This window comes from Anguilla anguilla, chromosome 5 (genome assembly GCF_013347855.1).
Source record: "Anguilla anguilla isolate fAngAng1 chromosome 5, fAngAng1.pri, whole genome shotgun sequence".
Taxonomy (NCBI): Eukaryota; Metazoa; Chordata; class Actinopteri; order Anguilliformes; family Anguillidae; genus Anguilla; species Anguilla anguilla.
The window spans coordinates 1810949-1838354 of record NC_049205.1 but is presented as its reverse complement, the minus strand read 5'-3'; the positions used below and the strand labels follow the sequence as shown (position 1 = coordinate 1838354).

Genomic DNA, 27406 nt, shown 5'->3' with positions numbered 1-27406 from the left:
CAGCGCGTTACGATGTGATTCAGCCAGTTTAATGCAGCGCGTTACGATGTGATTCAGCCAGTTTAATGCAGCGCGTTACGATGTGATTCAGCCAGTTTAATGCAGCGCGTTACGATGTGATTCAGCCAGTTTAATGCAGCACGTTACGATGTGATTCAGTCAGTTTAATGCAGCGCGTTACGATGTGATTCAGCCAGTTTAATGCAGCGCGTTACGATGTGATTCAGCCAGTTTAATGCAGCGCGTTACGATGTGATTCAGTCAGTTTAATGCAGCGCGTTACGATGTGATTCAGCCAGTTTAATGCAGCGCGTTACGATGTGATTCAGTCAGTTTAATGCAGCGCGTTACGATGTGATTCAGCCAGTTTAATGCAGCGCGTTACGATGTGATTCAGCCAGTTTAATGCAGCGCGTTACGATGTGATTCAGTCCGTTTAATGCAGCGCGTTACGATGTGATTCAGGCAGTTTAATGCAGCGTTACGATGTGATTCAGGCAGTTTAATGCAGCGCGTTACGATGTGATTCAGTCAGTTTAATGCAGCGCGTTACGATGTGATTCAGCCAGTTTAATGCAGCGCGTTACGATGTGATTCAGCCAGTTTAATGCAGCGCGTTACGATGTGATTCAGCCAGTTTAATGCAGCGCGTTACGATGTGATTCAGGCAGTTTAATGCAGCGCGTTACGATGTGATTCAGGCAGTTTAATGCAGCGCGTTACGATGTGATTCAGTCAGTTTAATGCAGCGCGTTACGATGTGATTCAGCCAGTTTAATGCAGCGCGTTACGATGTGATTCAGCCAGTTTAATGCAGCGCGTTACGATGTGATTCAGCCAGTTTAATGCAGCGCGTTACGATGTGATTCAGTCCGTTTAATGCAGCGCGTTACGATGTGATTCAGTCCGTTTAATGCAGCGCGTTACGATGTGATTCAGCCAGTTTAATGCAGCGCGTTACGATGTGATTCAGCCAGTTTAATGCAGCGCGTTACGATGTGATTCAGGCAGTTTAATGCAGCGCGTTACGATGTGATTCAGGCAGTTTAATGCAGCGCGTTACGATGTGATTCAGTCAGTTTAATGCAGCGCGTTACGATGTGATTCAGCCAGTTTAATGCAGCGCGTTACGATGTGATTCAGCCAGTTTAATGCAGCGCGTTACGATGTGATTCAGCCAGTTTAATGCAGCGCGTTACGATGTGATTCAGCCAGTTTAATGCAGCACGGCACACCCACAGTCAACACCGCTAATGACGCTCCAGCAGCTGAATCAGAGCGACCTGATGTACGAGAAAACGGGCTGAACATCGCAGAGATGAGCGCTGTCCTGAGATGAACTCACTCAAATAACTATTTCAGTGACTTACGGGTGCTTTATTAAAGTACATGTGAGTGTAATTTAGTACTACAGGAGTAGGCTATAGGAAAAGGTGCAGTTCTGAATAATAAAGAGCTGCACCCAACTTTGTCCAGAAGTCAAAATCAGATAGTTCTGCGTACTGAAATTTATGCGTTCTGTATTCCTCTCGAAATGGTACTTCCGCTGAAATTGAACGATCTTCTGTTCCCAGGCCAAAATTCCGAAGAAGCAGTATGGAAAATTTGTGCAAGAGCTGGGGGGGGGGGGGCGGGAAGGTCACCGGAAACTAACTTGACACCGAAAATTGACACTTCCGATGGAAACGACGCAGGGATAAATTCTGATCGCGCCGTCCGTGTCGCTTCTCTGTGTGGCGAAAGGTTCTTCCGTCTCAGAGCAGAGACGGTACGCGCCGCGATGCGCTAACCGCTGGACACCGGCCCTCAGGAAGAGGCCTGAACCTGACCGTGGGACAGGCCACAGCTCAGCCGCTGAACTGCTGAACCGCTTCAATGCTATCAAGTTCAACTGCCATTTCAGGACGGATGGCAGGCAGGAAATTCAACAGGACACACACACACACACACACAAGCGCACAGATACGTATACACACGCGCACTCACGCACACACACACACACACACACACATACATATAAGAGTAAGTATAATTGTTTAGGGATCAATTAAAACGGTGGGAAAGTAAGTGCAAACATTGCGCAACAAATAAGAAAACCGTACGCAATTTCCCAGCAGTCTCAGTTAAATCCTTTTACACGTGACATGTCTAGAGCCGCTAAGCCCGCACGCCCGTTCGGTGTTAAAGGAGGAAGACGCATCACTTTTTTTTTTTTAAAAACGTTAACAAGTTCGCACCCTGACTTGCACAAGCTCTTCATTTCAGCGGCTGCTTGGAGTCACGCGTCGCCGAACCGCACAGCTGGAGGGACTTCATGAGCATCGCAGAGCCTCGGCACAATCCACACGTGCTGCTATTTTTACACACAAGTGAGCAAGAAAACATTTTTTTTTATCATACGATCACATTCTCGTACCAAAAAAAAAAAAAAAAGGTTCATGCACGTACAGCTCCGTTTGAGGAAGCGTTGACCTGGTTGGAATGCTTTGAAGCGCTCCAGAGTCAGCTGGAGGCGAACAGGCCGACTTTTTTAACCGAGACGGCAAGAGAATGACGGAGGCGATTTCATCCCCGTCTCCCGGACCCGCCCTCCGGGACTGAGCTGCTACACGCACCGGTATATTATGAGATCAGTACTCCCTCTGTGCAGCACGCATTCAGACTGACACTCACGGCCAAACAGCATCACCATAACTTAGGAGGACTGTTGCACAAAAATGCACTCACACAAAGTCAAGTCCCTGGGAATGGAAACTGCCGTTAGAACACCTGCTATGGCAGCTATGCAGCAGCATCCCAAAAAAAACAAAAAGCGCATGACAGCAACCAAATTCCATTACAAACTGAGTCCAAAGAACACAAAAGACGGAGCGAGTTTCTTCGCGGGAGCCACGGCCCCAACGTGGGGTGGAAGTGAAGCCGATGCCATCGGGCTGTCGTCTGCGGGACCTCGCCTCACCAAATATGGGGAGAGAGAGGCGCGTTTGGGTGCCCCCCTGGCCTGAGGAGCCCCCCCCCCCCCGTCCTGAGGACCCCCCCGGCTCTCCCTCACACGCGGGCCGTCCTGCCAGACAGCCGCAGCGTTTGAAGCTGGGAAGTTGCGTAAAAGGTCACCCCCCCCCACCCACCCCCGCCGACGGGCCTTAAATCAGCCTCATGACACCGCGAACGTAGACCCGCACCGAGAGAGAGAGATAGAGAAGGTGAGAGAGGGAGAGAAAGCGAGGGAGCGACCCGCACTGAGAGAGAGAGAGAGAGAGAGGGAGAGGGAGAGAGAGGCAACGGGCACCACATGCACACACACACACACACACTAGACAGCGAGACAGACAGAGAAAGAGAGAAAGAGAGAACCTGAGAGAAAAAAAAGGAAGGGAAAGAAAGACAAGAGGGGGGGAATAGATGAAGAGATAGAAAGCTGGAGGAGAGAAATAAAAAAAACATCAAATCTGGTATAGTGGGCTGCTGAGTGGCTCATACTGTTAAGGCGCTGTTCTGGTTTGGGACCCACGGTCCAGCACCGAATCCAGAATTGCCCACCACGGGGGGAATTTTACACCGCAAGACATCCCACTAGACATCAGAGACCCCCCACTGGTCATTTGGGTGCCTGCAGACTGCTTTGTGCTAGCCTCAAATGAATGTCCTCCTCAACCTCACGACTGTTTCAGTAAAAAGAACTAGCAGTCTGACGTCATGCAATTTGGCGGGAGAATCCTACGACGCTCTCTCTCCAGCTGACAGAGGGGGCTGTAGCAATGAGCACACACACACACACACACACACACACACACACAACTTGGGCTTTCCAAATGGGGGGGAGAATAAACAGGAGTAACATTTAAATAGTTAAAATATAACTCCGGTTAAAAGGAAACATGGCAGTATTGTAGTAACTGAGAAGGGGTCACGGTTTGTACGGTGATAAAACTGGCCACTGAATCGTTTCCCATCGTAGTCCGGGCAGGAATGGCAGTTTGAGAAACAAAACTGATGCCTGTGTCGCTAGGCAACGCCACAACATTCCGAGTGACAAGAAGAATCCCTCAGTATTAGCCATCAATGATGTTAAGGAAGGTATTCCTTTCCCTATGAATATAATCAAGAAAAAACACAAAGATAAATTTAGATTTATTTGTGGGTGGTTTTCGTGGTGGTGGTAGGGGGGGTGAATTGCCTTGACTCACAGAAAAATACACAACCTTTCATTGGCAGCGTGACGTGAACAGAAGTTGCCGCATGAATATAAAAAACAGCTTACGCTGTTAATTTTAGTGTGTGAATCAGTCCCAAGTCCAAAGCATATGGTTCTGAAAATGCATAACTTGGCAGTAACAACATTATGGATTCCACAGAATAAAAAATTTCAATACGTTAGAATTATGGCATGAAATATAAACTATTCAAAGATCCACCCCCTCTTATTGAGGTTAATTTATTTCGGGTTTAATTAAACTTTATTATTTATTATTTATGCATAAACCTAGCACGGGCCACGGTGTATAATGGGTAAGGAGCTGGTCTTGTAACCAAAAGGTCACAAAGGTCATAGTTTCGATTTGCAGGTAGGACACTGCCGTCGTATCCTTGAGCAATGTACTTAACCATTGCTTCAGTATATATCCAGCTGAATAAATTAATGCAATGTAAATGCTGTGTAAAAAGTTGTGCAAGTTTCTCTGGATAGCTAGATAATATGCCTGTAATGTAAATGTAACAGGAAATCCGCCCTGAAATGCCGGTGACACTGCAATCATAGGAAATCAAATGCCGCTGTCAAACAAGCAGACCTGTCATCTGAGAAACATCAATTAAATCTGAGGGCAAAAAAAAAAAAAAATTAGTTATCGAATCAAGCTACTGTGTGGCATCACAAAATTGAGAACTGAATGAGAAACGCTAAAATATGAAAGGCAAAAGAACTAGCCAATCACAGGAACTATCTGGCGTCCAGGAGAGCGCTGTAAAATGACGGTGCGTAAGACACAGATCTGTAGTAAGCCTCCAGTGACAGGTGGGCTGGAATGGATCCACCACCTGACATCGCTCAGCATTCCACAACACTGACTTCTCAAGATGAGCCACACAATCTGCGTGCGCCCGACTGACTGCTCTGTGATTGGTCAGGAAGTGAACCAATCAGGTCCCCTTGCTTTGCAGCACCCATAATTTCAAAAACAAACTGCTTTGTGTATAATAACGCCAACATGTGGCAGACATGCCCCCCCCCCCCACCCCAGGGTTTAGCAGCTGTCACTGCGTCAACACCGATGTCGACGTGGTTTACATGGACTCCTCATATTTTTTCACATTCTGAAACCGGACCTTTCCCCACACAACAGGAGTATTACATTCCTTTTTTATTCCAGATCAACCATGGTGTGAACGTGCACGCCGACGTGGTTGGTCTGCTTCGTCACATGATGATCCAGCAACACAGCATGGGACCACGATAGGAGCTCCAGGAATGACATTCGCCATTCGGAATTACAAGGCTGGGAACAATTCAGAATGACAGGAAAAGAGTAGCAGGACTGGGCTATCAATTCAATGACTGAAGCCGATATGTTTTCATGCAAGGGTAAAACAAGCACAGTATGATGCAAAGTGTTGAATCAACTCTTACAGAGTACATACGGCCCCATCTGGACTCATATGCACTTTGTGAGGGTTGAATTAACACTGGACCTTTCACCGCGAGAATCGACCATTTGGCGTCCATTTTGGATAAACACATCCTGCCGAAACCCAAAAAGATTTCATGGAAGGAATTTACCCTACAGTGTACACAGTTGCACAATACTGACATTCCCACAGCCATCTGGGCAACTCGCTATACCAGTTGTGTTTTGAAATTCCTGATATTTCATGTCTTGCTGGTGGAGAAGCAATAAACACAGTCGGTTTACTCAGAGACGGCATCGGCAGAGAGAACATTTTCAACATGTTCCGTCATGGTCTAGAAACCTTTTTCGGTTTATATTCGCGAGCATATGGTGTTCCAGGAGCAGGCTTTTTCATGTGAAGTATTGAGTCCATCATCTTAGTTTTTATATGTATACATTTGGTTTATTTCTGTCATTTGCTAGAATCCACAAACAACTGCACGACGTTAGGATGGATTTGAGATTGTGTGCCAAGCGATCCTACAAATCTTTACAAACAGTTATTCAGTGATTTGTTTGTTTTGTCAAAGAAATATTGACCTGAAACAATCAACATTTCACTGACATTGGAAAATCGCCTTCCATCTGCACCAAAGAACTCACAGAAGTCTCTTGAACAACATGCATGTACAAGTGTGAAAATATTTGACCTGAATATTGCGTGGGAAAAAGACATGCTGGCAAACATGAAACACGTTTATTTTCCAAACTGAAATGATTACATTCTTACCGCCATAAAAATACAAAACATAAACAAGCTTTAATAACTTTTAATCAAACTACAACTGCATATTTCAAGTGCATAAAATCTGGTGTGCATAAAGTGGTAATTATACGGTGCATTTTTTTTTTTTTAAATCAGAGGAGATTAGCAGTGCAGATTTTTTTTGTCGGGTAATTGTTTATATTTAAATCGCTCATTCCTGTTGCAGGGGAATCCCAATCCCAGTCCGAGTGTAAAACACGAATCTAGTAAAAGCGGAGCTAAAACCGATTAGTTTCACACAATGCATGCAATTGCTCTTGGTTTGGGAGGAGCCCAACAACAAGTCATTTGATTGGCTGATCAATCAAAGACCCCACCTCCCCCCACCCCCGCCAAAAAAAACCTTCATTTTTCTGTCAAGGCAGCATATAGCCTACACATTTATACATACATACAGTACATACACACACACACACACACACACACAGGAAAAAGATCACCTGTTCTTGAGGTAAAAGGGGGTCCTACCCCAGTATATATAAGCTATAATTCCATCAAACAATCAGAACCCTCTGGGGGTCATTACAACCTTTTAAAAGCAATAACATCATGGACAGTGAAACAAAGCAAAAAATGTTTTATAGATGATGACCGCAGAAAACATGCCTGTGCTCTACAGAGGCACAGTAGATTACTTCTTCCTCTGAAATGGACTATCCGAGCTGCATATTCCAGGAAGGACAGCAGAAAAAGTGACAGAGCACTGAATGTTATCATGAACTATCGATTACACACGAAAGAATGGCGCAGGTAACATAAACGACCCCGTACAACGACGCACTAAAAACACTCCAGCCCGGATGCAGCCCAAATAGCCTATCTGTTTATTTAACCTTCACCCCTGTGATGGATCATTACTGCCTAAAGGTCTACTCTTCTCGGTTCAGATAGACAGCAGTCAGGTTATTCTCTTCTTCGGACGTGTGTAAGAATAATGGGCGTGTGTGATTGCTGTAAGGCTAATTTTTTAACCTTGGACATCCTCCGCTCCCACAGCGTGTGGCACTCAGACAAGTTACATCACAAGAAAGATCACAAACTTTGGCTTACCCAACAAACCCCAGACATCAATCAAAACAGATGTGTGCAAATGTAAAAGGCAAGTCTTCTAGGAAATTACATGAGACGAAGTAGAGATTCTGTTACCATTAGCGTTGTGTCAGCTTTAAAACAACGCGCCGGTTTAGTATTTGGCCGTTATTCAGTCAGGGAAGCACTCTTGGGTCACATTCTAATGGAAGTCTTCTCTACAACCCTGACTAAGATCGACAAGTTACATTATTTTGCAGAATGATAAATGGGAAGACTGCCTTACCCATGAGCCTTTGCGCAACTTCCTGGAATGTTCACCAATAATACCTAATGGACATCCAATGACCAGAACAAACACAGGGCCTCAAGACACAATCCAATTATTTCATGTTTCCACAAAAACTTGTTTGCAGACTGTTCCTAACACTGGAAACTCACTCTGTATAAAGGAAATCATTAACAGCTTCACTGAAAGGAATGCTGGGTGTTTCTGTGTCAAAGTAACACCCATTGAAACCATCTGGTTGGCCAACTTTCCCTGGGGAATTGTCAGTCAGTGCTAGGTAAAACCCGCAAATTACAGCACAATTTGGACAGTTTTATAGAGCATCTGTCATTCGTTGCCTGTAGTCAGTATGAACGCTAACCAAAATGTGACAATTAAATGAGCAGCTCTGAAATTATTTTAATTATTTTGCGGTTCCATGACAGCGACACAGCAGTGGAAGTCTCACAAATACCCACGATGCATTTCGCCTGCCCTCCATCGACACAAAAGACGTAAGAGCAGAAAAGGACATCGGCATAGTAAACATATAACATAAAGCTTTCCTAACAGCTTCAACTCATGGAAAGCTTCCTCAAATACACAAAAAATTACACTTTTCATCCATGCCTCTTCGTGCCAGTGGATCCAGGTATGCAAACGCTCATTCATTTGACCAGAAATGAACTGCGTCCATCAATCGCCAATTTCCACTGGCTTACTATATATTTACAGAGGAATTTTCCAGGTTTTAAGGCTTTTTTAATGTAATTAAGTAAAGTTTGAGTATGAGACATTTCCACAAGGGCTACAGGAAGTGAGGAGTGCGCTCTGTTCTCTGTTTATCTGTTTAGACACACCAGGTTAGTATTAGACAGGCAGATAGGGACCAGAGTTACTCATCGGTCTCCATTGCCTATTCCTCACTCACTTCCTTATCCTTTTCCCTGTTACAGTTTGACCTGGACCGGGTCGTAAGACTTGTAACAGGGGTATGTGTGCTTTGTGCATAACACCATTTTCTCTGGTTAAATGTTCTTATACTTATTCAGTCATTCAAGGGAACATTAAACTATCTGCAGGCTCTTGTGTGTGCGTGTGCGATTGTGTTTGCGCATGTGTGGGTGTGTATGTGCGTTTGCGCATGTGTGTCTTTTTGCATGTCCATAATAACAGCATGTCGAAGTGGTCTGCTTTTGTCCCTTGAGACAGATGCAGTGTACTTTGAAATGTAGTTCCTATTCTACGTTGGATTTATGCTTGAGTCTTAATGATCGGTCAGGAGGCCTTAAATGGAAATTGAGAGCAGACTTCTTTTCGTGTTTATGCAAACAACAAAATCTCACTTTTTTCATGCATTACAACAGCTTGCACTCCACTCCCACACACGGGGATAAGCTTCGCTATGAAAGCTAGCGCAGCGCTATCAGATACAGGGGAGGGTGAGGGACGGGCGCGGGGAAGCGCCAAGGCGTGGTGCGAAAACGCACCGCGCCCAAAACTCATCTAAGGTTGGCGAACACCTCTTTTAGTTCGTAACCACATCCCCTCCTCCAACCGCTCATCGCCCAGAAAAGAACACGCCCTGCTATCCGCCTTTCTCTCTCTCTCTGCACCGCTATCGGGAGCGCGAGACCAGATACTGAAGCGGAACCAAAACCGTGATGAACTTCGAACAAAGTACAGATGCACGCAGCGACTCCACACAAATCAGACCCCCCCCCCCCACCAAAATTTAAACTGAAGTTGCATAACCCATTTCAGCACCGAGGTGGCACATTTAATTTCGTGAGAAGCTTTAAGCTTAATTTCAAACATTTGCCAAACATACCTGTCCCCAACTGCCACAAACATATAGAGATAGAATTATGAAAAAACGGTCTTGCTGACTTGCTCTGAAGGTTTTCTGTTTATTCATTTAATGAAACCCACTAGCAATGTTGCACACAGACAGCCCATCAGACCTATATTGACAAAAAAGACATCTTGTGCGTATCAACGCTGTTCATGATTACGAAACAAATGATTTAACCAATATGACTTATAATCAAGTCCCTTGTACAATTTTTCAGAGTGGGTAGTTTCATGATGTAGGCTGTCTTAACTAAATGTCACAAAGATGTTCAGTTGTACAGTGCCAACAAATATTCACATCTCATCTTTGGTTTGAGCAAAAGAATACTCTGACGTTCAACTCAAAGAGCACCATTGAGTTTTGTGCCTGTTACATTAGGCTAAGTGTACTTGTGTACTTATAATTATGTTTTCTGTGTTTTTCTTCCATCTAAATAATGCACCAAACAGCAAACTAGTAAGCGCCCCACTGTCTCGGCATCACCGCAGGGTACATAAAAAGTAAAGGAATTTGGAGATGAAAGAATTTGATCCAACTAGCTTGTAAATCGGCTGACATACCTTTACAGTGTCTTAGTAAGTAAACAAATATTATGTATAATCGTGGAAAACGCGGTTTACTTTCACATGGAAATGCAAACATTAAACATTAATTTTAAAAAGATTTCGCGCAAAATTTGCTATGAGAAGAGTCACAATGTAGTCCAAATACTAAACCAATATTGCAGTTAGGCTACAACAAAGTGGAGGTGTGGATGAAGAAAATTAGCCCAGTAAGACAGGATTGAAAGACTTCGAAAACTGTTAGTGACTGTAACTACAGTACCCCAATAAAATAAGTACGTATTTGATTAGGCTACTTTCAGCCCATGTCTCCATCTCCTTTTCATTTAACCATTCCAACAAAAAAAAAAAAAAAAAACCAGTAGCCGGAGACCTGGCACGAACAACGGAATTGATAGTGCTATAAGTGTTCTATTAGCGCAGATTTTACCTTACATGTTAGGGAACCGTTTTAGACCCTCACCTGCGATTACATAATTCTCTGGTCAATTACTACTTAATTCCTGAGCACGATCAAAATCCCGGACTGCTTTTTTTATCGACATACAACTGAGCGGAGCGCCCCCAGCTGCATGTTGCTAACGGTTACAGGCAAAGATGCATGTGAACTGTGCATCTTGAACCTTTAAACAAAAGTGCAAGCGCAAAGCCTGTTTTCCCCCCCTTATCACCCCATTTCCGAAAGGAAAAACGTTTGTGTCAGGTGATAGCTAGGTTTTCATAAGAATGTCGGCGAACCAGAAGCCTGGGGCTGCAGTAGAACCCCGTCCCCAGGTAAAGATCACGAAGCTGGGGTATACCATATGCAATTTCGCCTCGCTCCAATATTCACGAGGCCCGAATGTAAACCTTAGTACAATACGTAAAAAACATAGGTTCAAGTCACCGTTTTCAATCATAATATTACTGAGGAATTCACATTTTGCGTCAAATGGTAACCATGTTTTCCCTCAAAAAAAGGCAAGGAAAAAAATATGATACCGATATAGCACGCCACTATATCACGTTTGATAAATAACAAGCTGTGTATGCACAACAAACAATTCCCTACGATTATGTTATTTAAAGGTTTTTTGCTGCTAACTTGCTATGTGCCAAATGGCATAACTCAATAGGCTACACATGTTGTTGGAATTTACGAATAACAAGAAACGTGAATGTAGGCTACGCTATTATAAACACGTTTTGACAAATAAAACAGCTCGTTGTTATTTCAACCCTTAACCGATAAACTGACATGTAAACGCAGCTAAGTCGTAATGCATACTTGTACATATCGGTTATTATTATTATTATCCTTTGTTGATACAACCTAGCTAATCATTAGCCAACGAGAACAAATATCATGCACGGAATTGCGATTCGTCTCTTGGGGACGTAGATTTGTTTAAGAAGCAAGAATCGACGAAAACCTCTGCGTAGAATGAGCAGTCCGGGGATGGGAGAACCGAGCCTTTATTATGGTTTGGGTTTCTCCAGTCGCCCCGCATTTCCCCCCCATGTTGTTGCTTACCTTCTCTGGCTTTCAACAGCACAGTGTTGGCCACAATATTTTCAATCTCCATTGTCAGTATCCGGATCCCATGCAGGCTCGATACATTTCATTCAACGGGAAAGATGAAGATGGTTGTGCCGATGATGATGACGATCAGCGTAAATTGTGATCTGGCACATACCAGGTTAATTGTACGTCTCCATTGCTTGATGTTAAAAAACCCCCCACCTTTTACCAATGCTTGAACATTAACTCCCCTTGTTAGCATTCAATGCTCCGCTTTCCTTCCTGCCGCGATCGCTCCCTCGCTCGTACACGGGCAGTACACGGGAGTAGGAGGGATCACTTTCCAACCACAGTGTAACCTTACAGTCCTACACACACACTTAACAGCCAACGTATTTACACAATAAACACGAGCCACGGCACGGAGGACATAGCGTACGACTCTAAATAACTGTCAGCACAGTAATATTTTGTTTAGAAATGCAATCCAAACAGAGTCACATTATAGCTAGCTAAGTAACTGTATGCATTTGGGGTGTTTTTTCTTTTGTCGAACTGAAAGCGTTAGCCTACACAAAATGATTCAGGGAACCGAGAACAACACTTATTGTTATAGGTAACACACACACACACACACAGATATATACATGTACGCGCGCGTGTCCATTTTTACTTTTCATCGCAACCTGATATTTTTGCCTACAGATCTAACAGGTAGCCAGCCTTCTTTACGGACGGCTATTTTAGCGAAAACTATCCTTTACTTCATGGAATTACATTGTCCGAAAACTGTAGTTTACGCTGCATAAAGAGGCTAAATAGCGTAGTTTGCTTTTAGATGAGACAATATCATTTCATTTTATGATTGGATAGCACGACTCAGTTGAGCCGACACGGCTCAGCCGTAAGTGCTCCATTCTTTGTTCGTTTTAATAAGTGCATTTCTGTTTGCCTCCCTGGACATAATGCTATTTATTTGTTTGGCTATGCGTTTATACGCAGACGCGTATCCATAGAGTAGGCTATCCCGAGCAAATAGCCTACAACACGCAGAAGCAAGAATAGAAATGTAGGCAACATAGCAGCGTGTGACGCGGCCAATGAGCACCAAGCCGAACAACATTGATAAAATAAGCGTAGGCTACTACAAAAATGTATATCTCATTTTAAATAATGAGCAAAAACCTTTTAGAGCGGAATGCTTTTGGCTGAAGTGTGTGTCTAATTTATGGAAAATTTATCAAATTACCAATGCCCTTTCCCCACACGATTTCATAAATAAATCATGCTTATTACAGCGGCCAATGTGAAGATGCATGTCCGTATGCATATGCAGCTTACATTCAAAAACCCCTTTGTGCCACAGCTGTGAATGCCTCGTCATAACTGGAGGCCCAGCCTATGGCAGCGGATTGATGTCATTGCTGGCATGGACATTTTTTGGACCTGTGCAGTACATTCCTTTGGTTCGGAATATCTTGGGTCAATGACTGCAGAGTATTTCACTTTAGGAAAATTAAACGGAACACTTTCCACGCCAGTGGCTTTCCCCGGAGTGTGTGAGGTCTGCTTTCTTCGAAACGACTGAACTGTGCTTACAGGTCGAGCAAGCTAATTGTGTGTTTAAATACGCCATCTGTGGCAGGAGCTTGGAGACTTGGACCTGCATGGGGACACGCCGTGTGTACTGTTTTGTTACAGCCAATCTCTCGATCAGTTAAGGTTGTGAAAGCATGTGTGTTTTGTCCTTTATCTTGTTTTGACACAATGGAGCTTTGTTCCGGTGCCAAAATGCCTGGTTCATTCTTAAATTCGCCCAGTGTGGCCATTGTACTATTCAGAGGCAATGCAGATGGAAACCAGTTTCTGTAAGCTGGAAACAGCACCCCCTAGTGGCTTCATATAGTAAGTAGCAGGCTGCCGACCAACATGAGACCAAGATGACGGACGCATCTTGTATGTGAAACAGTCATCAATTCAGTGTTACTTGATAGGGAAAAGGTAAAAAGGGCGGATTCACTGCATTTATACCTGCATATGCGCGTATGGAAATCTATATTTGAGCTATATTCCATGGCTGATATTATCTAAACTTGATCATTTTCCCCCCAACAACATAGCTAATGCCTGTTACAGGAGTGCCAGCCAACTAGGCTGTTTCCGGATTGAACTCGACCCATATGTACATAAATGTTGTGTAAGATCTGGAAAAAAAAAAAAAAAGAGAAAGACTTTTGTTAGCTGAAGGGTATCATGTCAGTGTGTGGCAGATCTGGTACAGTGTGTAAGCTCTTTGCATGTCTGGAGACATTAATGGTGAAACCCTCTGACTCGGCTGAGTTATTGAAGGTGTGCCAGATTTGTGTAGGAAATGTGTTTTTCTTGCTCTCGTTCCTCGTTGTCTTTGGCCTGCAGTGTCACAGCAGGGTGGTCTTCTGAATCCGCCTGGAGACAGCTCTGTGTTCTGAGTGGTCAAGACGTTTTTCATCAGAGATCCAGTTCAAGACATTAGTGATACTCAGGGTCCAAAAACAAAGAAACAAAAAACATTATTAATTAGTATTGTGGATCGACTCAGATGAGTGTGTGATTTTTTTTAAAAAACTTAGCAACCATTATTCCACCCTTAGTTTTACATAGTGTACAGTTGTGTTGTAGCAGTTAAAGCTTCTCCACGATACCACACTAGTGCCACACTTCTGAGTTGAACGAGTAACTCCATACAGGTCGATGAGATGCAATTCAGCTATGGATAGATGTTTATACAGCATAGGTACTTTTGTACAGAGATTATTGAACACCTCATATTTCATAGATACACTACATGGCCAAAAGTATGTGGGCACCTGACGTCCGAAATATCATCCAAAATTATGGGCATTAATATGGAGTTGGTCCACCCTTAGCCGCTACAACAACCTTGCATGAAGAATTTCTGATATTGACAATACTGCCACCTAATGGCCGTAGAAGAGAAGTGAATGATACGGGATTTCAGTTTTGGTTTTCCAAGCAGCATGAAAAGGGAAATTTATTGGATCGTAGCATCATCCATCTGTTGGAAAGGTGAGTATCATTGTGGAAGTTATTTTTTAAAGTGGGGCAAATATGTTTAAAAAGGGCCGTAATTGCTACATGGATCATCAGATCGCGCTGCACTTTAACCTCATATTCGTTGTGTGTATCATTTCAAATCCAATGTCCTGGAGTACAGAGCTGAAAGGACAAAAACTGTCACTATCAAAATACAAAATGGATTGCGCTATATGTCCACCCTGTCTCTAGTTTCATTAAGATATTGTGTATCTTTCCCAAACATATTAATTTATTATTATCAAATTATTTAAGAAATATTAGATTTTGTGGAAAAACACACTCAGTTTTGTACCTTATTTTCTAAATAATAAAAATAATAATATTCACTTCTTAAGTATATATTGATGGTCTACTCTAACGCTCCAACGTGCTACACAAATGTTATTGATTTGGTGATATGTTAAAATAATTATTTAAATATACCAAAATAACAGGGTGCACAGATATCACAGGGCAAATCATCAATGAAACAGACAATGGCAAGATATTTAGCCTATGTGATAAAAGGCGTTTGATAACCTTATTATTGAATTGGCACCAAAACACATTTAACATAGGCTACTTAATGTTATGATTTGTTCACTTTTTGCTCTCCCTGAAGTTAGCCCAGGGGGAATAGCAATGTCCCCGTGTATTGCAATAATAAACAAACAAACAAATAGATACATTCTTATCAATGAATCAATTTATGTTTTAATTTTTGTACGTATTTCCATAATTATGAATTCATTTGTTGATTTTAACTAAAAATCGTCTTCCTGCTAGCCTTACCTAGGGTCTTTCCTGTAGTGTTAACACTAGGCTACATCGTATGAATACTTCGTACTTCGTGTTTTAACATACTGATTCGGGAGCCTAACAATGGTTTTATTTATTTATTTATTATCGTTTTGGTTGCAATTAATTTCACTTGACAGTTTGTCGCCCAATTAACTCGAAGACTGTTTGTCGCATAAACATCTGCGCAGACGCACTCCTTCCTTACGTGCAGCAGCCGACAACAGAGGCGGGATTTCAGAAAGTAAACGGGCTTAGGCAGCTATCATAAAAAAAATATTATAATCAAGTGGTAAGTACCTCAGCATATAACGGGAAATATGATGCTGATTGGTGTCGCCGTGAGATTTTTACAAGGGTAGCTAGCTTTCCTAGCTACAGTTTGACAGGCTAGTGAAATAGCTGGCTAGCTAAAGAGTAGTAGCTGAAACCTTAGGTTAGCCTACAGTAACGTTACTTTTGTACAGTAACGTTAATAGCGACCAAGTGTACTTGTAACTTACAGCAGCTGGACGTTGATATTCAGTATTGGAACTTATATATGTGGTATTGCCAAACCTTTCCAGTTACGAAAATATACTTTGCTAAATGAAAACACCTCAGCAAAGTGCGCGAAAGATGGCAATGCTATTTCATTCATTTTACAAGGTGGTCAAGCTATCGTCAGCCAGTCGCGTGCCCCGGAGTGCTGCGCGCGGCCACATTATGGCAATATTCTGTTATATCAGATTGCCCATACAATTATGAATGTCGAAACCGATTTAGAAATACGTTTGGATTTATTTCTGGTCTCGCATTCTCGCTCTTCACGTCCCATAATTAAGAACTAAAAAAATATGTAACCGAATGCTAAGAGCGGGCATTGTAATCGACGTTGGCAACCCTGCGCGGGGCACTTGAGCATGCGCGGTTTCCAGAAGGATGATAATGTGAAGTTGGACACCTTATTAGCTAGCCATTCGATCAGCCAAGGGGCTTGTTCAGTCTACATTTTGCTCTCCCATCTAAGAAAAAGGAGTTTCGGCCAGTGAAAGGAAGGTAGCGTGCACTTGTTACTAGGGGATTTCTGCAGGACAACTAAGGTTAGTACAAACGGTGTGTTTGTCATCTGGGTAGCTTTCCATCCATTTTTCCTGCATCTGACAGCAGCGTAATAGCTAACTACCTAATATTAGCCCGTGTAGCAAGCTAACCATATATTTGTTTATTCCGGTTGCTAAGATGGCCATATTCTTGGCAATTGCACAGTGTATGAATGACGACCTTGCTATCCGCATAGGCTCTCTTGCTAATTTAGAAAATTAGCTTGCTGTCATTGCATTGCTTGATGTCGTTGGTCAGATTGTGGTACAGTAGCTAGCCGTTTAGCTGGATATTCGATAGGTGCAAAGATGTCTACATCGCGCTATAACCCCGAATAAGGGCCATCTTAGCAACCACTATAAACAAATATTTTGCTGACAAACTAAGGTTAGCTTGCTGGTTACAGAAGCTAATACTGTGTTTGCTGCGCAACATGTATGTATCATATAGCTAAGTTAATGTTAGCAGAGCTACGTTAATTATGCCATGCGACGGACTCCTGCCAAAAGTGGTATATTTTTTCATTGGTAGCTGTTTTGCTATTTTTCGGATCGGAGAGATTGGTTGGATTGTCGGTCGAGTTAAGCGAGTAATTTCTTTCGCTGAATATCCAGCTACATCTTTAATGTTATTTGACCAGAAGCAAATGCTGCGGCTGCATACAATGTGTGCCGTGGCCACTGGCTAGTCATTTTCTAGAAGGGGTGGTTGTCCTCGCGGTCACTTGAGATGCGCGCTTGATGGGCAGCTCACAAGGATAACGGCAGGTTTCCCAAGACTCGCATTTACTAGCGTTTTCTGTTCCGTTGAGGAGGCCGCGACTACCGTTACTATTGTTGCTCTCGCTCTTCCTCATGGGAAAACCAAATGTGCCCCCGGGGCCCCTGTCGCGATATTTGTTGACGATGTCATTTAGAATCATCAACCGCTTTTATGTCTAATCGACGGCCCATCGGGATGTGGTGCACGGTCACCGATTTCAAAATATCATCCTCGATACGCAGTTCAGTTTTTGATTGCTAACTGCTGGCCTAGAAACGTCTTCCCCAGTTACACGCGAAAAGGACATTTACATACGCCAGATGGTGTAATCAATACTGTTGTCGATACGTGGAGTACACCGACAGATGTGTGAATTGGTTTTGTTGTCTTCGTGAATTGGAAGTACAATGCATTTGTGTGTACTGTACAACTTTGGGGAAAAAATAGCCAAGGCTCTTAAGAGTATCAATTGAGATGACCAAAACATTTTTAAAAACAAGGACAGCATTCATTAATACCACAGTGTTATACTGACTGTCATCGCTCCTCATTAATTTCACGGTGTTGAGTTACGAAACTAGGATGCTGAACCTTTTTGTCTTTAATTTGTCGAATTGCTGTGCTCCATTAAACACATGTATTTCCACAGTCGTATTTTGCCACACAAGCAGTGCATTTTCTGTCAGTTATGGCTTTTAACAGTTATTGCGGTTAGGGTTAGACTTTTGAAAATATAGGGGAATGACGGGACCACTTGCTAGGCTAGGAGGAACATTTATGATTTTGGCTCTTTTGAAATAGCTGCCACTTTTGTGCAAGCTGTCTGCTGTCATTTATAATGCATGGTGCTGTAATGTTACTGTTTTCTCTCTTGTCTGAAAGAAAGGCATTTCCTCTGGCCTAAGGCAAGACACACGCATGCACGCGTGCGCGCACACACACACACATTTTATGATAAGCTTACGGTGAGTGATGTTGGAAGATGGTGGGATCTGGGCTCTGCGGTCTCCTGTGTGTTATCGTTGCTTTTGTGTGTGTGTGTGTGTGTGTGTGTGTGTGTGTGTGTGGCCGTGGCGTTATCTGCGAGCACACAGAGCATTTGTTACATTAACGGGGGCCCTGAAGGTTGGGTGAAACTTATCCTGCCCATCTTGAATTGTAACTGCAGCTGCAGAGGGGTACTCCCATTTCCATACAGCCCTGATGTCTGCGAGCTTGTGTGTGACCCTGCGGTGTGTGTGTGTGTTTGTGTCTGTGTCTATGTGTGTGTTTTTGTGCGTGCGTGTTTGTGTGTGCGTATGCATATGTGTGTGTGTGTGTGTGTGTGAGAGATCTCATATGCCGTCTGCGATGGCTCCCCACAGCCGAAATGAAGCTGAGGTGGGCCTGGGCGTGCCTGCTGCTGCTCACCGTGACGATGACGATGGTCTGGACCCAGGAGGAAGGCCTCGACGATGAGGAGGACCTGGAGGCGCGGGTGGAGGAGGACTCGGAGGAGGAGCAGGGCGAGGAGCCCGTTGCCGACAGCGACGTCTCCTTTCAGGTGAGAGCAGGGCACAGAGGGTCCCTCTGGGGGTGGGGGGGCCCGTGAGTGCGGCTGGTGTGGGTTCCCCCGGGGGGGGGGTGTCCACATTTACCTGCGGCTGGAACTGCAGCAGTGTGTGTGTGTGAGAGAGAAGGAGTGTGCGTGTGCCCGTGTGTGCGTGTATATGTGTGTGTGTTTGAGTGCGCGTGTGTGTATGTATGCGTGTGTGTGTTTGAGTGCGTGTGTGTGTGTGTTTGAGTGCGCGTGTGTGTATGTATGCGTGTGGGCCATAATGGCCCAGTTTCACAGACACAGATTATGCCTAGTCTTGGACTAAATTCTGTTTCGAATGGAGATTCTCCATGTAACACTCAATTCAGTCCAGGACTAAGCTTAATCTGTGTCTGTGATACCAGCCCAGTACAGGACAGCAGTGATGTAACTATGTGACATCCAGTACTTCTGCAGTGTGAAGCTTAATTCAGGTCAGATTGCTAATAAGAGCTGTACAGAAGCCATCTTTGTCTGTCCTTAGTCACCAGATGCAGGACATGGGAGGAGCTTTATGAATGACAGTGTATGCCAGATCGCTGGGTCAGCTACTCTGCGTGCGCAGCGTTCTTAATGCTTCACTTCAGGGTTCTTACCCTGGGGGATGCTGGTGATGTCACAGGCACCTGCGGGCGCTGCGCATCAGTCCAGGAGCTGATTCGCCGGAACGCTCTTTCTTCCCTGCTTCCGCATTCCGCAGGTCACGTACAAGACCCCGGTCCCCACGGGCGAGGTGCACTTCACCGCCACGTTCGACGACGGCTCCCTGGACGGGTACGTTTCCCCGCCCGATCTGCACGGGACGCACGCACACACGCACGCGCACGCGTGCTTCCGTGCAGGCGGGTGAAAATGACGGCTTGTTATTTGCAACCTCCAGGTGGCGGGTGTCCAAAACCATGAAGGAGGATGTGGACGATGACATCGCAAAATATGACGGTCAGTAGGAATCCTACTTTTTAAAAACTGTGTATAAATATGCTTGTGATTTTACATCATTGTGCCCAGATTATGCACAGTGGGTTCAGGTCATTTACTGAATGGATTAGAGGTCAATGAAACTGGAGGTGGCTCTTGTGGGAAGCGGTGTGCTTGTTTCCACGGTTACTCCTGTCGTCATGGAGCCCTGGGGCCCCCGGCGTCCCATCCCCCTCTCTCTTCTCCTCTCCTCCGTGCAGGCAAGTGGGAGGTGGAGCCCCTGAAGGAGAACAGGGTCCCCGGGGACATGGGGCTGGTGCTCAAGTCCCGGGCCAAACACCACGCCATCTCCGCCCTGCTGGACAAGCCCTTCGTCTTTCAGGACAAGCCCCTGGTGCTGCAGTAAGTGTGCCAGCCTCTCCTCCTGCAGAGCCTGCCTGCCCAGGTGGCAAGTGCAGTGATGCTGAATATCTATTATGATGTCATAATTCTTTTGGAGCGACGCTAAATCTGCATTATGATGTCATTTTTACCAGCCCTAAATCTGTCAGAACAGGAGCAAAGCTGCATGACTGTAAACAGAAGTAATGGCGCAGGTGTCTTCCTAGGCCAGCGCAACTACAGGAGATTTTCAGTTTATTCAGGAGTTCTGTTGACTGATGAGACTTCCTGAGAAAGGCACAGGCCTGAGGCTTTTTGTCTTTTCTTTTTTCTTCCATTTTAAGGTACGAGGTAAATTTTCAGGATGGCATTGACTGCGGTGGGGCCTACATTAAACTTCTGTCTGCGTCGGAGGATCTGGACCTGGTATGTAATCACGACCGCGGTGACATTTTCAGGTGGTGTTTATCAGGAGGAATTTCCCAGTCTAACTTTTTGGGGGGGGGGGGGGGGGGCAGGGGTTCATCTGAGTCCGAGCGTACCCCGATTTCTGTGGTCTGAAGCAGCTTTATACACAAGCGCCCAGTCTGAGACAGTCTGCCACAGGGTCTTTCAGCGGTGGAAATACAGCTCCCAGCGCTCAGCTGTTGAGCCGCTCCAGGTCTTATTAGGCGCTGACTGAAATGCTGCTTTACGGCTGCATTTCAGTCAGTATGACCTGACCCGGTTCAGAGGGGTGGGGGGGGGGGGGGTGTCATACCCACCCTTGTCCTGTTGTTGAATGTCAGACAGGAGAGGCAGTGTGCGCAGTTTTATGTCTCAGATATCACTTAGTCAGGGATCGAATCCCCAGCTTCCCCGGGGTCTGGGGAGACATGCCACTACAAGAGGTTAGAGCCTGCTTTGCAGTGTTTTAGGAATGTCCCACAAACCTGCGTGTGCGTCCCCCAACCCCCCCCCCCACAGGATCAGTTCCACGACCGCACGCCCTACACCATCATGTTTGGGCCGGACAAGTGTGGGGAGGACTACAAGCTGCACTTCATCTTCCGCCACCGGAACCCGCTCAACAAGGACATGGAGGAGAAGCACGCCAAGCGGCCCGACGTGGACCTCAAGAAGTTCTACACCGACAAGAAGACGCACCTCTACACGCTGGGTACGCTGCGCTCCTGCCCTGACCGAGCTCCCAGAATCCTGTGTTTAAGAGTTTCCTTTTAGTTGTCTTCAGTGGAGGACGAGAAAATAAGTTTCTCCATGTTTTCAAAGGACAGGAATAACGGGGTCAAGAAACGTATTGAAATGGCCACGACGCTCATTATCAGTTTTTAACTTTATTTTAACATTAGTAAAAGAGGCATAGTGTAAATGGTTAGGAGCCTGGGTTTGAAATCACGGAGGTTGCAGGTTTGATTCCCAGGTGGGGCACTGCCAGTGTGACCTGGACTGCTTCGCTAAGTGTCCAGCTGTATAAGTGGATTGTGTATTTATAAAACGTGAGCTGTGGGCCTGGCCCTGAATGTGAATGTGTTGAGAGATTTCTCCCCTGTGCCTCAGTGCTGAATCCGGATAACAGCTACGAGGTCCTTATCGACCAGTCGAGCGTGAGCAAGGGGAGCCTCCTGACGGACGTGGTTCCTCCGGTGAACCCCCAGAAAGAGATCGATGACCCCAACGATGCCAAGCCTGACGACTGGGACGAGCGCGCCAAGATCCCCGACCCCGAGGCCGTGAAGCCTGAAGACTGGTGAGCAGCGCGTAGCCTTAATAAAGGTGTACTATGTACTGCATGCACCTGATTTCCCCAATCAACCTTTTCAAGGTTTCCCTGGTAACGTATTTTTAGTCCCCTACATTGTACTCAACATGGTGAAACTGTCCCTTTAAGTTTTTTTTAACCCTTTGAAGAGCAGGTTGTTTAAAAAGGTTTTCAGTGTTCTGAGTCAGTGTTCCAGAACTCTGTTGCTTTCAGTCACCAGCAGTGATTGTGACAGCATTAGAATGTTCAGCTAAGAACGTTCTAATCACATATTTGTCATCTTACACCTTAAAGTTAAAGGGAAGATTAAACAACCGCAAGAGTGGTTGGTTGAATATCCCTGTCATTTAACTTACTCTCAGACTTCGTGTGTGATTCACTGGGGACATGAACGTCAGAGCTCCTTTCAGGGAAATTGTAACGGGGATTTATGAACAGCCCTTGCCTGTTTTTGTATGACTGCCGAGCTCTCTCTGCAGCGAGAGGAAATCTGAATAACAGCAGAAGTGTCGTTATAATGGTGAGGGAAATCAACTCCGGTTTAGAAATTTGAAACAGGTTTGCATCTTCGTCTTGAGGCTCAGTGAACAATTCAAATGCGAGAGAAAAGTGATGCACAGGCTCTTATGTAAGTGTCCACTTAGTGTTGCTGAACAGAAAGTCCCGTGCAGGGAGAGACAAGGACAAAATGGCAGCCTCCGTGTTTCCCTGGCAGGGATGAGGACGCTCCGGCCAAGATCCAAGACCCCGACGCCTCCAAACCGGACGGCTGGCTGGACGAGGAGCCCGAGTTCGTCGCCGACCCCAGCGCTGAGAAGCCCGAGGACTGGTGTGCTCTCTCTCTCTCTCTCTCTCTCTCTATCATTTTTTTTAAAGACTGCAGCTTGTTGCTAGTCAGTGCTCGGTGGCTGTGGAATTGGAATGTGTTGCAGTCAGGTGGGAGGAGGGGGAGGGACTTTGTGACTGGCTGAAGACTGGGTTTCCGAATGGTGTGTGAGGTCACCGTGTCATGTGACAGGGACGAGGAGATGGACGGGGAGTGGGAGGCGCCCCAGGTGCCCAACCCCGCATGCGAGACAGCCCCGGGCTGTGGGGTGTGGAAGCCCCCCATGATCAACAACCCGCTCTACAAGGGCAAGTGGAAGGCCCCGCTCATCGACAACCCCAACTACCAGGTAGAGGCCTCAAAATGGCGTCAAACGCGACGGGGGGTGGGGCTTCGTCATGGCTGGGGGGGGCTGAGGCTTCGTCATGGCTGGGGGGGGGCTGAGGCTTCGTCATGGCTGGGGGGGGCCGAGGCTTCGTCATGGCTGGGGGGGCTGAGGCTTCGTCATGGCTGGGGGGGGCTGAGGCTTCGTCATGGCTGGGGGGGGCTGAGGCTTCGTCATGGCTGGGGGGGGCTGAGGCTTCGTCATGGCTGGGGGGGGCTGGGGCTTCGTCATGGCTGGGGGGGGCTGAGGCTTCGTCATGGCTGGGGGGGGCTGAGGCTTCGTCATGGCTGGGGGGGGGCTGAGGCTTCGTCATGGCTGGGGGGGGGCTGAGGCTTCGTCATGGCTGGGGGGGGCTGAGGCTTCGTCATGGCTGGGGGGGGCTGAGGCTTCGTCATGGCTGGGGGGGGCTGAGGCTTCGTCATGGCTGGGGGGTCAGTAGGCTGTCCATCGCTAATACATGCCGACCCACCCAAAGTCTTTGCTGTCCATCACAAAGCGAGTCGCTGACAACTCATGGTGGTTCCACGGTTAACAAGGCCCGACTTCCTCTGCAGAGGATTCTGGTATACAGGAGGTCACCGTCCGCGTGACGGCGCGGGAGACGCATCTGACGCGTCGCCGTGGTGACCGCGTGCGTTCTCCCCCCCCCCCAGGGCGTGTGGCGGCCGCGGAAGGTCTCCAACCCGGATTACTACGAGGACCTGAACCCCTTCAGGATGACGGCGTTCAGCGCGGTGGGGCTGGAGCTGTGGTCCATGACCTCCGACATCTACTTCGACAACTTCATCATCACGCAGGACAAGGAGGTGGCCGACCGCTGGGCCTCCGACAGCTGGGGGCTGAAGAAGCTGGTGGCCAGCGCCAACGAGGTGGGGCTCCCCTTCAACTCGGGGGGTTCCGCGGGTACGGCTTAGAAGCACCAGCAGGGCAGAGGCTGGCACGGTTTGATTCAGGAGAGTGGGGGTATATTCAGGTTTTTTATCCACCAATTTACATTGCATAATTAACTGTACCACTGCTGAGTCATACATTACTCATTCATTAGCATTAAGTGTTCCATATCGCACAAGAACAGTCTTTACCTGTTGTTCATCGCCTTATCAATAAATTTGGTTAAAGTTTCAGATTGTGTAAATATCTGGGCTAATTAATTGATCCTTTGAGGAGTAGCCTTTTTTCTCTTTCTTCCTTATTCAAAATTCTAAGTCAGTGTTCTAGAACGCCTCTGCTGTCAGTCCCCAGCAGTGATTGTGACATCAGCATCAGAATGTTCAGATAAGAAGGGGGCAGAGAGGGGAGCCGGCCTCTCTGAAGGTCACGGTGATAACCAGCACTTGTGCCGCAGCCCGGCGTGATCACCCAGCTCACCATGGCAGCAGAGGAGCGGCCCTGGCTCTGGATCATCTACATCCTGACCGTGGGCCTGCCCGTGGGCCTGCTGGTGCTGTTCTGCTGGCCCAAGGTGAGCCCGCGCCCCCTAGTGGACAGGAGGCCGAAGGCCACACACTTGTGCTTCGAGTCCTCGGCATTATACAGCCATTAGGTCAGGCTATAGAACTCATTGATTAATTGAATCATTTATTAATTGATGTTAAGGTAATTTCCTGAATTGAAATATAATTGACCTAAAATACAAGGAGGCGAAATTTTTTTGGCTTGAAACCTGTCATTAATTTCATGTGGTAATTTTTGTGTGGATCGTCCACTTCAGAAATCAGACGACGACTACGCGTACAAGAAGATAGATAAACCTAGCCGCGCGGCCCAGCAAGAGGAAGAGGAGGAGGAGGAAGAGGAGCAAGAAGAGGAGGCCGGACAGCAGGAAGCGGAGGCCAAGGAGCCGGAGAACGCGGGGGCGGCAGGTTTGTTCATCCACCCCTCACCGAAATATTCACCGTGTTAGCGCCTCGTCCTCTTCCCTAGCGCCTTAGCCATCCCAAAACCATTTAGCATTCATCTTGAGCATTTAGCATTTAGCACACGCTCTTATACAGAGTAGGTTGCGCTCTGATTGCATTTCTACATACAGTCCATTTATACAGCTGCATATTTACTGCAGCAGTTCGGCTTAAGAGCCTGGAGTACTACAGCAGTGCCCCAGCTGGGAATCAAACCCGCAGCCTTTCAGCCACAAGCCCATTTCCATCAGCGCTACACAGCACTGCAGCCTTTCAGCCAGCCCTTTCATCCTGGCTGAGTAGAGAAGCGTACACTCAGTCCATATGCTCAGCGTGTGCTGTCTCTGCTGCTATTCAGCAGAGCAACAGCAGAGCCCATCAATCCCATCGATCTCTGACCGCTGCTCCACACTGCAGTTCCACACCCTGGCCAGCAGGGGGAGGAGTGCAGTGCTTCTGACACAATGGTGTTTCTCCTTCACGGTTTCAGAAGAGGAAGAGGAGGATGAGGAGGAGGAAGAGCAGGAGGGGAAGCCAGCGGAGGCTGAGGGCAGCAGAGCTGGCGGCGATCACATCCCGGAGGACGAAGGCGAGGAAGAGGAGGAAGAAGAGGAGGAGGAAGAGGATGTGAGCAAGTCCAATGAGACGGGGTCTGAGGATGAGGTGAGCCAATGGGACCGGATGCTCTGTTTGTCCTAGTGTGTAACATTTTTTGCTGCGTGTGTAACGCTGTTTGGTGTCCTCGCGTGTGTAACGCTGTTTGTTGTCCCTGTGTGTGTAACGCTGTTTTGTGTCCCCGTGTGTGTAACGCTGTTTTGTGTCCCCGTGTCACTGCAGATGAGGGATGCGGATGAGGGCACCCAGAACACAGCCGAGGGCCCCAAGCAGGCGGTGAGGAAGAGACGGGTACGGAAGGACTGAGGGCCACAGGATGCCCCGCCTAGCCCCGCCCCAGCCCCGCCTCCCCCAGGCCCCGCCCCGCTTCTCAGCATGCCGGCTCTCCAGCCACTGACCAACACGGCCGACCCAACTCCCATCAGCCACTGCTCCCCCTGACCGCGTCCTCCAGCTCCTCCTCCCCCAGCCCCCATTCCGTGGCCTGCCTTCGCAACTCCACCCCTCGACCGATCAGTCTTCCTCTTCAGACATAGTTCTTTCTTTTTTTCCTGGGCATTGTTGGAATGTTTTACTCGAATCGTACCGACTCCCTGAGATTTTAGAAAGGTGGCCAGACGCAGCCTCCCCAGGTGAAGCAGAGACGGGACTGGCCAGGGTGTGTGTGAGGGGCACTGTTCCATACCTGTACAGGACGACGGGCCCTGTTCTGACCTTACAGCCTCCCAGCAGACCGGTTTTTACCTCTAGAGATTCATAATGTTCGTTGCGTAACTTATACATGAAGTAAATGTTAGTCGAGTGTTTTTAAGTTGTCTTTAGGTCTGGTTCTGCACTGAAGAGAGAAAATGCACTGAGAGTCTGTAATATATCGTTCTTATTCTTGGGTTTTTTTTGTTTTGTTTGTTTTTTTTGTTGTAATTATACAGTTGAATTTCATGAATTTTAGAGTTTTAAATGTGTAGTTACCACCGTTTGCTTGTTGTGAGCACGGAGGGGAGGGTGCAGTGTGGGGGGAGGCCTTCTCCTTCAGCTCACAGCTCATAGGGAAATATCTGGAACTTAGAACCTTCATCTCTGAAAGCCGAGCCTCCCTCTGCAGTCACTGCGGCGTTCACAGTTTTTCCAGCTTTTATAATTTTAATGTTCCTGCCAGTTTATGGCAGATCCCTGTTTACAGATTTGCAAATTGTACATTGCTCTTGGAAATAAAATATTTAATACAAACACCCCCTTTGATTACCGCCTGGTCTCTACTGTCGGCATTAGAAACGATCTGCAGTCTGTGTTAAAGTCATGTTAAATGTGTTTGTGCACGAGGCCTGTAACTGTAATTCAGTGTGTCCACAGTACAACTTTCATAGGGAATTGGTGAGATGATTATTTAATTAATTTTATATTATTCACAAAACTCAGAGCAGGTTGCATCGTCTAAGCAATATACATGAAAATAATTGCGCATTTCCCAATAAAGCTGTTACTGAGGCGAAAGCGTTGTTCTCACGTTAGTGAACTCGCCGCAGGGACAGTCAGTACTAGCATGCCTAGTCCCTGTGCGCATAGAAGCAATCATTTTAACAGGTTGTACAACTCTTTTATGGAGAATATCTGATGCACCCTTTATAGTACACAAGATAAAAAGCAACTTCCATACACCTCTAAAGAATTACAGATTCCCACCA

The 27406-nt window shown here is 46.3% G+C and overlaps 2 protein-coding genes across 4 annotated transcripts in view; one reads left to right on the top strand and one right to left on the bottom strand.

Moving 5' to 3' along the window:
* LOC118228514 (G protein-coupled receptor kinase 5-like) overlaps positions 1-12058 on the bottom strand; it is a 49119-nt gene extending 37061 nt beyond the window's left edge. Inside the window, exon 1 of the mRNA XM_035420080.1 lies at positions 11661-12058. Coding sequence (XP_035275971.1) covers positions 11661-11712 — 52 coding nt within the window. The 5' untranslated portion in view covers positions 11713-12058. The remainder of the gene's footprint in view (positions 1-11660) is intronic.
* A 3621-nt stretch (positions 12059-15679) lies between these two features.
* clgn (calmegin) lies at positions 15680-26696 on the top strand. Of its 3 annotated transcripts, none has more exons than XM_035418731.1 (15): positions 15680-15813; positions 18731-18909; positions 19643-19716; positions 19823-19881; positions 20121-20262; positions 20586-20667; positions 21208-21400; positions 21799-21988; positions 22716-22829; positions 23019-23175; positions 23865-24080; positions 24557-24673; positions 24923-25073; positions 25600-25772; positions 25947-26696. In XM_035418731.1, the coding sequence occupies exons 2-15, from the start codon at positions 18736-18738 to the stop codon at positions 26028-26030; spliced, it is 1926 nt and encodes a 641-aa protein (XP_035274622.1). In that variant the 5' UTR covers positions 15680-15813; positions 18731-18735; the 3' UTR covers positions 26031-26696. The 3 variants fall into 3 exon arrangements, with proteins under 3 accessions (XP_035274622.1, XP_035274623.1, XP_035274621.1); XM_035418732.1 differs by lacking the exon at positions 15680-15813 and adding an exon at positions 16402-16603 and having other exon boundaries at positions 25609-25772; XM_035418730.1 differs by lacking the exon at positions 15680-15813 and adding an exon at positions 16403-16603.
* Positions 26697-27406: the final 710 nt, after the last annotated feature.

Coding starts and splice junctions, on each gene's coding strand:
- clgn (XM_035418731.1), top strand. CDS start 18,736: ATGAAGCTGAGGTGGGCCTGGGCGTGCCTGCTGCTGCTCACCGTGACG. Junction 18,910..19,642: donor ACAGCGACGTCTCCTTTCAG/GTGAGAGCAGGG, acceptor CGCATTCCGCAG/GTCACGTACAAGACCCCGGT. Junction 21,989..22,715: donor GCCGTGAAGCCTGAAGACTG/GTGAGCAGCGCG, acceptor TTTCCCTGGCAG/GGATGAGGACGCTCCGGCCA.